The sequence below is a fragment of the Crocuta crocuta genome, unplaced genomic scaffold, assembly GCF_008692635.1.
Source record: "Crocuta crocuta isolate KB4526 unplaced genomic scaffold, BGI_CrCroc_1.0 scaffold288, whole genome shotgun sequence".
NCBI classification, from domain to species: domain Eukaryota; kingdom Metazoa; phylum Chordata; class Mammalia; order Carnivora; family Hyaenidae; genus Crocuta; species Crocuta crocuta.
The window spans coordinates 2,655,533-2,667,801 of record NW_027532607.1 but is presented as its reverse complement, the minus strand read 5'-3'; the positions used below and the strand labels follow the sequence as shown (position 1 = coordinate 2,667,801).

The window sequence follows — 12,269 nt, the reverse complement described above, 5'->3', positions numbered from 1 at the left end:
TACTCGTGACGTCCACCCGGAAGCTTAGCGAGGGTTGGCCGAGGCCAGTGGGGCGGGCCAGGAAGCTAAAATCACAGGAAGGGTTTGCGGGGAAAATGAAGGTAGAGAAGCCGGTGTCTCGCTTGGTAGAGAGCGCATGTTTGATCCAAGATGATAGCTACCAAGCAAAACGGAGTGAACACAAAAGAGAAAGGGTTGTTGTAGCAAATGATGGCGCTGTAAGAAAAACAAAGGGTGGTCCACCCCTGTGCCTATTCGTTATGTGGTGCGGCCTGAAGACGTGAGAAGTCGCGCGCGGGAGCCGGCTGCGTGCGCAGCCACGTTCCCTCCTTGGGCCGCACCGTTTGGCGCTGGTGTCGGTTCCTCGGTTGCTCAAAAATCTATTTGGCGTCGCTCTCGACTCTTCCTGAGTGGCCTGGGAGATGGGCTCCAAGGGACTTTTTGCCAATACCCGAAAAGACCTTTTTGCACACCCTCGTTTCTCCACATACAAGTAACACGCTTGAGTAAGCGAGCATTCCCTTCCTCACTTCCTACCAAACGTGCCTGGGCTCTTGCTCCCCCGCCCAGCAGCTATCAGTAGCCGTAAAAAAGGGGGTGAGTCCTCCGTTGTGTGCCTCCACCCCGGTCCCCTTTCCTCCACTTTCATGTCAAAAATCTTCGGAGGGTCGTTTCTCAGAACACTTTTCCGGCCCCCAGATCGGGCCATTCTCATGGGCATCCTGTTGTGTCCTTGTCTGACCGTGGCCATGGCCTGAGCTCCTTGGTACAGTGAAATTTGAGGATTTGGGAGTTTTCAGGGGACCAATTATCACGTGCATTCCCTGTTACAAGTTAAATAGGATTTTAGATTGTGTGTTAGATTTTAGACTGTAACTCCTTTGAGGGAGGTGCTATTATTACCTGTATTTTATGGAAGAGGGTTTATTTCTTTTAGATTATGAGTGAGCGACTTCTTGTCCCAAGAAGAGCAGCTGCCTTTCTTGAACCCCAGTTGTAGCAATGCTTTGTCGTCTTCCATCCTGACAGTTTGAGGGAGAATGTCACGTGGAATAGGAGCTTTGGGGCCGAACAAACCCGTCTATGAATTCCTCTGCGATGTCTTACTAACTTTGGGACTATGGGAAAGTTACATAACTCCTAGTTCCTCTTCCGTTAAAAGGAATGATATTTAGTTTATGTATTTGAAAGTGCCTGCCATTGTTTTTGACACTATATCGGTTTTCCATAAATGGTAGTCAGTTTTCCTTTTGTGATCGCAGAAAGGCCTTTCCTGACGACTCCTCCCTAAAACTACCAGGCTTTATTTGCAGCTAGTTGGTAAGACCTATCAGAGTAACCCCTTCAGGCTACCCTCATTTCTCTTTTATGGCTTCGAATGGTTTTGCTCACTTATGTTAACATATTCCTGCATAGTGATACCAAATCATCATAATCACCCCTTTCTAGAAACCAAAATCCCTGTTCGTTGTATGCTGAGCGGGAGTTTTTCAGCTGCTTGTTTTTAGGAGAGGTGCATTTGAACGTCGTTTTCTATTTTGTCATATGCTTACATTTTTATTGTCTTTTTCCCAATTCCTGAATGGTGTATCAACCTTAACGTTGATTTCTTCAGTTGAAATCTTAAATTTTAACATTTTATTTTTTTTAAATGTTTTATTTATTTCTAGGAGAGAGAGAGAGAGAGAGAGACAGCGTGAGCAGGGGAGGGCCAGAGAGAGGGAGTCACAGACTTTGAAACAGGCTCAAGGCTCTGAGCTGGCAGTCAGCACAGAGCCCGACGCGGGGCTCGAACCCACGAACCGCGAGATCATGACCTAAGCGAAAGTCAGACGCTTAATCGACTAAGCCACCCAGGCGCCCCAGTTTTAACATTTTAAAGGCTGTGAATATAATCCCATCTAATAAAAATAGCTGTATCATATAAAAAAAGGTTTGTAAACAACTATGGCTATTTTATAAATTGGTCAGTGAATTGAATTTTGGCAAATGGGCTTGCTCCAGTTGACCCATTTCTTTATGTGGATGGTGCTTTCCTAGGGAAGTAGAGAAGCTGGTCCTTCAAATAGATAATTGCTTTGGCCCAGGTAGTTGGTCATGACTGTGGCCCTGGGTTATAGTAGTAGTGTGTTTGCACCTGACAAAAGAGGAGAAACTGCAGCTAGAGGGACATCCTCTTCTGAAGTGGCACCTTCCTTTTGACTGCTTTACTTGGTTTCTGGGCTCCCCAAATTTTCTACTTCCCTGATCCTTCAAGACTTTTTCTCCCTTGCTTGGTTTTTTTTTTTTTATTCCTGGGGCTGTCAATTCCCAGCTCAGAGGCATCTTGTTTATAGAAGCTAAATGGTTAAGTAGGATCAGTATAGTCTTAACCAGAATTAGAAGAACAGATAAGTTAAGGGTTAAAATCAGGAGTAGTTAGTACTAAGTGAATCAGCCTTGACCAGCCCATCAGAGTCAAGGTGAGGATAAGATCTGAGCTAAGAGTAAATAAAGAAAATTCCAAGAATCCAGGTGGAAGGTCACTAATCAGTAAAGTCTAAGAAAATAAGAGCAAAAAGCTTGAGAAATTTTGGGAGCCAAAGTGAACTGTTAAGAGCTAAGCTGGTTTTAACCTTCTGCCCTGATGGGTTAACTCCTGATCAGGACTGACTTGGAACAGAGAGTTCTGGGGTGGGGAAGTGGAGGTAACTTTTATCAGAGCTACTTCCTGAGCAGGCATTGTTTCTGCACTGTCCTTGCCCTCTTAGAGTTCACACTGGAGTGGGGTGTGGATGGAGGCAGAGCCCTAAACAAAAGCCACAGCACAATATGATGAGTACTCTTAACAGAAATTTCGGCGAGTGTTATGGAAAACAAAACAACAAATTGATGATGGTAGTTAGAAGGTAGGGATAGAAAGTCATGGAAACTTCCAGAGGCAGTGACATTTGAGTTGGCCTTGAAGAATAAACAGACACTTGCATAGCAGAGAACTGGGGAGAAACACTTATTGATTTAATCAATGCGAATTGAGTACTTAACTTTGTGCCAGGTATTGTTCTAGGTAGTGGGGACAGCAGCAAACAAAGCCCCAGCCTTGGAGGAGCTTACATTCCTAGTGACGTCATAGGCACAAGAATTACAGCGTGAAAGATCTTGGTGTGTTCAGGGAAGGGCAAGTTCAGTTGGGATGTTGGTGGAAAATAAAGCTCTGGAGGTAAGAGGAGGACAGATAAAAGCCAGTTATGCCATGCTGAAAAGTTTAGATTCTCCTGCAAGCCCTTGCCTTTTAAACTTTTTAGAGCTGTGGAAACCTTTCTGCCAAAGAATCTTGCAAGGTCACTCAATATATAAAACAAAGCTGAACTTGTTGAAGCGAGGAGAGGTAGGGGTGACACAAGAGAGGATCTCCCAGTGCTGCCTTCCCTTCTCACTCTCCGGTCGCCACAACAGCTCTAAGAAGCCCACTCCAGTGGGCTTAAAGCCTAACGCTGATTGGAATGGAGGGCACACAGATAATGGGAAAATGGAGGGATGTGATCAGATTTGCTGCCTTGGGGTAAAATTGCCAGGAGGGATAGAGTGGGATGGTCTGTTAGCAGAGAAACTAGTTGGGTGGGTTATGGAAGAGATGCTGAGGACCTGACCTAGGTGGGTAGGATATAGCCAAAAAAGATTTGGGAGGTAAGACCAACAGAACTTGATGACTGAAGGGGAGCAAGAAAGGGAGGAGTGAAAAGTGATTTCAAGAGAGCACAACGAAGGTCCTTAAGGCTTTCTCTATTCACCTCTTTGCTTTTGATGGCAGGTGTCCTGGACATCTGGTTGGGTCACCCCATCTTTGGCTTTCATCTGCCTACAAGACCAGTTTGAATGTCTTAGCAAGGTAGGACTGGCCCTTTGCCATGTCCTCATGCCCTGTATCAGGATAGATACAGGGGGCGCCTGGGTGGCTCAGTCGGTTGGGCATCCGACTTTGGCTCAGGTCATGATCTCACAGTCTGTGGGTTCGAGCCCCGCATCGGGCTCTGTGCTGGTAGCTCAGAGCCTGGAGCCTGCTTCAGATTCTGTGTCTTCCTCTCTCTCTGCCCCTCCCCCTCTCACACTCTGTCTCTCTCCATCTCTCAAAAATAAATAAAACATTAAAAAAAAAAAGATAGATACAGGAGAGGAGACTGGGAAGGAAGACAATGAGACCTTGATTTCGGACAGACGGGTTTACATGACCTATGGAGCATTTAGCAATGAATTGGAAATACTGATCTGAATCTCAGGAGAGAGGTGGTGATTGGAGTTAGATATTTAGGCTCATCAGAAAGTAGGCAGTAACTGATGGGATGGGAATAGATGAGTATGTCTGGGTAGGTCATGTATAGAGAAAAGAGCTAAGGATAGAACTGCAGAGGACCAGAGCAGAGGGAGGAGAAGTCAGAGATCCCAGTGAAGATCTTTGCCTTATCTTTCCTCTGTCTTACTGGTCTGTTTTCCAGTCATACCAGGAGCTCTGGGTCCAAATTCAAGAGCCAGAAGGTCACCTCTGAGAGGGTCTGGGAAGTGACTGGGAGACTGTGGGACTCAGACCACAGCACCACCCAGGCCTCTCAATGCACCATAAACGTCTACCTTGCATGGGGACAGAACAAATGGTAGAATCATGCCCCAGGCCTTGGGTCCAGAGATTCCCAGAGTGTCACCTGGGTTGGAGACCTGAAATCACTTCTTGAATCCTGGTATCTACTCCCACTATTGGAAGACACTACTTTTGAGTTTTACCTGCCAAAGTGTGTGGACTATGAAAATATGCATCTGTGACTTCATTGTGTGTGTGGAGGAGGAACTTTTGTACACTTGATGATCTGACAAAATCGATTCTGATTCTCTTCACCCTGTACTGTTTCACGCCTCTGAGCCTTATTCTGTTATTTTTGCCTGACTCATTCATAGGCTTTTTTACATAACATCCTCCAAGAAGTCCTCACTTAATCCCTTTCCTTCATTAAAGATTTCCCCATGGTACCTTATGAATACCTTTATCTTTGCAGTTGTCATGTGGAGAAACAATCTGTTTATGCATTTACCTTCTTTACTAGAAGATGTCAGTGACTGGCACAGAGAAGCTGCTCAATGAGTGTTTCTTAGATGGTGAACACAGCATCTGCTGCTTTGCCATCCAGTACTTCTGCTGCTCTGACTGCGCGGTGCCCCAGGCCTGCGTCACCACCACAAATGGAAAATGGATGCGTCAGCTGCTTGGGGTTCCATCTCAGACAGGCTCCTGGTACATTCCCAGGAGTGCTGCCATTGTGGTAAGTATTTTCCACCATGACCTGACTATCCGCACTCCTTCTTCTGAAATTCCAACCTGCTGTGGGCCGTCATACCAAGGAGTGATCTTTTGCTACCCTGCTGTCGCAGAAGGACTGGGCCACCTTGCTCCAAGGGCCTTTCTCCCATGAACTCTTTGGCAGCTATTTTGTCCACCAAACAGCTGGGTCAGGAAGCTGGGAATTGTCCCTCTGGTTCGGGTTTATTAAATACTTTTAAAATACTTTAAAAAGTTAAACAGTTTAGTTCCATTAAGTCTCTGAGTGTCTGTAGATGCAACAAGGTCAGAGGTTATAGGAAAGTCCCTCTTCTGAAACCGTAAAATGTGTCAGAATGAAGTTCTGAAAAGTGGTCAGTGAGCAGAATAAGTATCAAGGGAAGAAGAGAGGAAGAGAAAAAAGGCATTCCAAGTGGAATAAAGGCGTGGGCACGCTGTCTCCGTGACCGCAAGTCCTATAATTGGCTACACTGTTAGATAGGTCCTATGAGGGTGGCAGGAGGAATGGTCTCCCCCCCCCCCCCACTCTTGATTCTTGAGCATTAACTTGGTACTCTCTTTCACAAGGTCTTGAATTGCCCCTAGTGATGTATCAAATCCCATTTGCCTATTGGGTGACCATCAGTAGTATCTCCTTCAAACCAAATTCTTCAGGACACCTAATTAATCAGGTCCTACCAATTAGCCTTTTTTCTGAGTCCCCATAGCACTTGCTCTTCAGTTTGAAAACTTTCTATGCGAGTAATAACAGACCAGAGGTAATAATAGAGAAATAACAGCTACAAACAAGAAGTCATAGATAGTAGTTAAGTGCCTGGATTTTGGATTCCAGAGCCAGATCAAAACCAGGTTTGAATCCTAGCATGATCACAGTGAAAGTAGGGGAAGTAACTGAATCCCTCTGCCTTGATTTCTAAAATAGAGGTAAAATGAATATTTACCTCATATGCATTATAAAGGTTAAAAGAAGTAATACATGTGGTAAGTACTTAACAAGTGTCAGCTAATCTCTGCTTAATGAATTGGAAATCTTTATCCTTACCATGACTTACATATCCTGTTTCCCCCCCAACACCTTGAGGATATTTTATCATAGCAATTAACTCATTATTGATATTGTTTATCATTCTCTCTCACTACACTTAAAGATCATTCACTTGTTTAAGCACATATATTAATTAGGTTATGACAATGATTAAGAGTAACACAATATATACCCCAAATTATTGAAAACAGGTACTCAAATACATGTACATGCACATTCACAGCAGCATTACTTACAATAACTAAGAGATGAAGACAACCTAAATGTCTATCAATAGACAAATGGGTAAGCAAATTATGGCATATACATACAATGGAATATTATTCAGCCAGAAATAGAAATGAAGTACTGGTACATACCACAGCATGCACAAACCTTGAAAACATTATGCTAAATGAAAAAAGCCAGGCACAAAAGTCACATGTTATATTATTCCATTTATATGAATAATCAGAATAGGTAAATCCATAGAAACAATGCAGATTGGTGGGTACTAGGGGATAGGAGAAGAGGAGAATAAGCAACTGCTTAATGGGTATGGATTTTTTTTTTTTTTGGAGTGATCAAAATGTTTTAGAACTAGGTAGAGGTGTTGGTTGTACACCACTGTGAACATACTAAATGCCAATGAACTGTTTGCTTTCAAAGGGTTAATTTTACATTATGTGAATCTCACCTCAATAGCAAAACAAAACAAAAACAAACAAAAAAAAAAAGAAAATGAGAAAAGAGAAAGAGTTTCCACCTTCAAAGAATTTGTATTTTGGCGAAGGAGCCAGTTCAGACAGTAAACTAGTTCACACATAAGCAAGCAATTACATATTGTGATAATTGCTTGGTAGGAAATAAAGTAAAGGGAGAGAGTGGAAAAGGTAACAAAGGACTGGAAGTAGAGAGGCTCTGGGGTTGGAAGGGGCTTAGCAGTTTGAAAAATTGCCCGGAGAACTTCTGGACTGACTCTTAGAAAGCCAAAGGCAGTAATTTAAAACAAGCCCAAGGAGGTAAGCAGGAGCAAGGCTTGCAGAACCTTACACGTCATGAGAAGGGAGTATGATATTCAACCTAAGAGCAATGGGGAGCTAGGGAGGGTTCAAGAGGACCTGAATTACACTGAACTGTTTTGTCTTTTTTTAAATTACAAAATTTTTATTGTTTAAGACTTTATTTTAGTTATTTATTTGAGAGAGAGAGAGAGAGACAGCAAGGAGGGGCAGAGAGAGGGGGGAAGAGAGAGAATCCCAAACAGGCTCTGCTGTCAGTGCAGAGCCTGACACAGGGCTCCATCCCACGAAACGTGAGATGATGACCTGAGCCGAAATCAAGAGTTGGACGCTTAACCAACTGAGCCACCCAGGTGCCCCAAGATTTTATTTGATTTTTTTACTTAAAGAATTTCTAGGGAGAGAGGGGCACCTAGGTGGGTTAGTCAAGTGTCCGACTTCAGCTCAGGTCATGATCTCACAGTTGGTGAGTTTGAGACCTGCATTGGGATCTCTGCTGTCAGCGCAGAGCCGGTTTCTGATCCTCTGACCCCTCCTCTCTCTTGCCCCTACCCGACTCATGCTCTCCTCACTCTCAAAAATAAATAAAACCATTGAAAAAAAATTTTAGGGAGAGTGTGGGGGAGGGGTGGGGGGGTGGAGAGAGAGAGAAAATGAATCCCAAGCTGGCTCTATGCTCACAGAGGATGCCATGACCCTGGGATCATGACCCGAGCCAAAATCAGGAGTTGGGTGCTCGGCCCACTGAGCTACCCAGATGCCCCACCTCCCGATTTTATTTTTTAAGTTATCTTTACACCCAAGACAAGGCTCAAAATCACTACCCAAGATCAAGTCGCATGTTCTACCGACTAAGCCAGCCAGCTGGCCCTTATCTCTCTCTTTTTTTTTTTTTAATATTTTTTATTTATTTCTAGGAGAGAGAGAGAGACAGCATGAGCAGGGGAGGGTCAGAGAGAGAGGGAGATACAGATTCTGAAATAGGCTCCAGGCTCTGAGCTGGCAGTCAGCACAGACCCCGACGCGGGGCTCGAACCCACGAACCGCAAGATCATGACCTAAGCGAAAGTCGGACGCTTAACCGACTAAGCCACCCAGGCGCCCCCCTTATCTCTTTTTTAAATGCACTTATTAGCTTGTCTGTTTTCTTTTTTCATAAAAATTTTTAATGTTTTTTATTGATTTCTGAGAGAGAGAGAGAGAGAGACAGTATGAGCAGGGGAAGTTCAGAGAGAGAGGGAGATACAGAATCTGAAGCAGGCTCCAGGCTCTGAGCTAGCTGTCAGCACAGAGCCCAACGCGGGGCTCGAACCTGCTGAACCGTGAGCTCATGACCTGAGCCGAAGTTGGACGCTCAACCGACTGAGCCAACCAGGCGCTCCATTAGCTTGTCTCTTTTCTAGTGTAAAGGTTCTCTACAAGGCAGCTTGTATCAGAATCATCTGGGAGGCTTATCCTATTATGTTTCTGTAAATTTACATTCCAGTATAATTAACATACAGTGTTCTATTAGTTTCAGGTGTATAATACTGGGAGGCTTATTTTTTTTAAGTTTATTTATTTTGAGAGAGAGAGAGAGAGCATGCAAGTGTGCAAGGGAAAGGGGCAGAGAGAGAGGGAGAGAGAGAGAATCCCAAGCAGGCTCCATGCCCTTAGTGCAGAGCCCAATGCACGACTCGAACTCATGACCCAAGATATAATGACCTGAGCCGAAGTCTGTTGCTTAACCGACTGAGCCACCCAGTCATCTCTGGGAGGCTTATTCTTAAAATATAATACTGGAAGCCATTGAATTGTGTCTGTGTGTTGTTTAGGGGGAGGGGCTAGAAGAGATAGTTTGGAAAAGCTCCCCAGGGGATTTGCCCCCACTACTCCCTCAAACTCCTTGAACAAGCTTGAAAGCCTTGAAATGGGTACTAATTACATTATCATGAATTTTGTACCCACTTTACAGGGGTGGGGAGGGGCCCGACTCAATGACTGTAACAATTCCAGTGGTCTGTTCTGAGAATGGCAGTTAACCCACGTTAGGCAGAAAGAGGAGTGTGATCTCTGAGAAGACCAAGAGGCAGGAAAGCAACAGCAGAGCAGCGTTCGTCACTGGAGGAAAGATACCAGCAAGTCCAGGTGAGCAGAACTGATTTCTAAAAAGAGTGGAGGACTGTACTATAAACAGGATCTGGGGTGCTCTGATGCAAGACTTGGTTGGGGATGAAAACAAAGCAGAGAATTTAAATAGTGAAAATCTACCTTGGCTACTCAAAATTGTTGTCTGAGTAGCAACAACATTGCTTTTGGAGCTTGTGAGAAATGCAGAAGCTTAAGTCCTGTCCCAGACCCCAAGCCTACTGAATCATAATCTGCATTTTTAACAAGAGCCCCAGATGTTTCTTTTGCTCATTAAAGCTTAAGAAGCACTAGTCTGTATCACGAGGAGAAAATCCCAGATGACCAGAAGGTAGGCTCTCTGACACGGCTGAAGCACTTTAATACTTTATGGTATAGGACAGTGGCTTCTGAAAAGGCATTGAGTTATTTTTCAATTAAGTACTATTAATCCCAGAGAAAAACCTTATTTAACTACAAGGAGAAGGAGGTTTCTCATAATGCAAAATTCCTCCCCCTAGAAACATTTCCTATGGAGTAAAGTACTAAGCTTCCTTAAAGCGAGGCAGAGCCACGTTAAAAATATGCAAAAAGAACTCGGGCGCTTGGCCAAGCCAACCCTTCACACAGCTGGATCGGGTCTGGGGCAGCTGATATCCCTTGGCAGCTCTGAGCCAGCAGGATGGGCTTTCTTTTTTTTTTTTCAATTTTTAAAAATGTTTTATTTCTGAGAGAGAGACAGAGAGCCAGCGAGCCAGCATGAGCAGAGAAAGCCAGAGAGAGAGGGAGACATAGAAACTTAAGCAGCCTCCAGGCTCTGAGCTAGCTGTCAGCACAGAGACCGACGCGGGGCCTCGAACCCACAAACCGTGAGATCACGCCCTGAGCCGAAGTCGGATGCTTAACCAACTGAGCCACCCAGAAGCCCCCAAGATGGGCTTTTAAACAAAGTCAAGTTGGAGGCTCTTCTGCCACAGAGAACAGCTCTATGTTGTCTTTAATGCTGAAAATGTAGAAAGACTCGAGAAAACTATTTTCAGAGAGTGTAGCTAGGTACCTCGGGGAGTCAGCTACACCTGGCAGTGCCCAGCAACTACCCATTCGCGGTTGAAACCCTAAGTGACCCTCGACCTCTGACTCCGCGCCTTGCACACTGCTTCCTGCGCAGCTTTCCGCCTCCGCCTCTCCGGCGGTCTTCGGGGTGTGGGCGTGGCTCTGGGGCTGACGGTTAGGGGCGGTGCCCGTCAGGGGCGGGTCTCGCGAGGGGCGGGATTTGAGGAGGCATCCTGGCATTGGACTGCGGTGTATAGGCGGGGCCTAGCGCTGGGCTGGTTTGGGCGGGGAAGGGAGTTAGTTGCCGCCTCTGGGTAACTGGACTCTGCCGGCCAAACCTCCGGAGGCCGCGGGCTGCAGGCGGGCCTGCAGCAGATCCCGGATCCGGAATTCCCCGGGCAGGACCGGAATCGGGATCGGCCCTGCCCCAAACTGGGTCTGTGGGGAACTCGAGAACTTGGACTAGGAAATCCCGGAACCCGGATCAACAAACCCCAGAACCCGGAATTTAGATCGAAAGTCCCGGAGCACGGATCGCGGAGCGGACTCGACACGGAGCCTGGAGCCCGGATCGCGACACCGCCGGACGGGACGGAGAGATGTCGGGCCGTGTCGCGGGCGGGTTCCCGCTGCCTCCGCNCTGCTGCGGCTCTGGGAGCGCCGCCTCCGCCAGCGGGATCCGGCATGCTGCCGGGACCGGCGCTCAGAGGGCCAGGGCCGGCTGGAGGCGTGGGGGGCCCTGGGGCCGCCGCCTTCCGCCCCATGGGCCCCGCGGGCCCCGCGGCGCAGTACCAGGTGAGGAGCGCTGATGCGCGGGCGCCGCCGAGAGCGCGCCCGGGGCATGGAACGACGGGGCTTGGATTGAGGGCCTCGGGGAAGCCGACTGGACTGAGGGCACTGGGGCCCGGCGCGCGGAGTGCACGGGACGGGGTGGAGGGCAAGGCCGGGTGGTGGGGCAGTTGGGGGAGAGGGTAAAAACGACTCTGGGGTGGAGGGTTTGGAGCGGTTGAAAGGGCCTGGAGGCTTTTTTGGAACTGGGATTCTGAGTAACAGAGATGGAGGAGTTGGAGCTAGTGAGTTGTGGGCGACTGGGTTGAGAATTCTAGTGTAGATCGTAGGGTAGGGGATTCTGGGACGTGCTGAGAAAGTTTTTCAAAAGGGCCCTCACTGAGAAACCAGGGTTACCCTGCATTGGCCCTGGTCCCACTCCTAAGTCTGTCCTGTTTTGTTTTGTTTTTTCTAGTTGGGAACTGGCAGAGTTCTAGCGTGTCTGTGATGGTTCCCAGCTGCTGATGAGGAGGAAGAAGGGCCTGGCTTCCCAGACATGGGAAGTAGAAGATAGAGCAAGGGGATTCCAGTCTGTGCCAGGCAGGGTCTACTCCCGGTCAGGCCCAGCAACCCTTGCAAGGGATAGTTCTGGGTTCGACCAGAGACGGTGGTGGCCAGGCCTGAGGAAGGCGAAAAGCCCAGCCTATTCTGGGCAGACTCTCTTTTTGGCTATCTGCCTGGTGTCATAGTGTCCAGGAGTTGATTAGTCTGCAGGAGCAGAGAGGCTCCACTGAGCCCTACTGGTCTGGGGCTGGAGGAGCCTGTGAGAGTTGTTCAGAGTTTTGTCCTGACTCCTTTGGAGTTTGGCTTCAAAGAGAGAGCTTCTCAGTTTGCAGCTTCAAAGGCCATTGAGAGGCAGAGACTCCATCCTTAGGGTCAGTGTATGAGGAACTCATACAGTATGAGGACCCTGCTGGTGCTGCACATCAAG

General features: G+C 47.0%; 1 protein-coding gene and 1 long non-coding RNA gene across 3 annotated transcripts in view; both read left to right on the top strand.

The window, feature by feature from the left end:
- The first annotated feature begins 345 nt into the window (after window positions 1–345).
- LOC144245028 (uncharacterized) lies at window positions 346–5,545 on the top strand. 2 transcript variants are annotated; one of them, XR_013339136.1, is made up of 2 exons: window positions 346–506; window positions 5,025–5,545. It is a non-coding gene; the product is annotated as an uncharacterized LOC144245028 (long non-coding RNA). The 2 variants fall into 2 exon arrangements; XR_013339135.1 differs by lacking the exon at window positions 346–506 and adding an exon at window positions 507–597.
- A 5,258-nt stretch (window positions 5,546–10,803) lies between these two features.
- The window catches only part of SMARCD2 (SWI/SNF related BAF chromatin remodeling complex subunit D2), a 9,741-nt gene continuing 8,275 nt past the window's right edge, over window positions 10,804–12,269 (top strand). Inside the window, 2 exon segments of the mRNA XM_077780449.1 lie at window positions 10,804–11,147; window positions 11,149–11,305. Coding sequence (XP_077636575.1) covers window positions 11,110–11,147; window positions 11,149–11,305 — 195 coding nt within the window. The 5' untranslated portion in view covers window positions 10,804–11,109.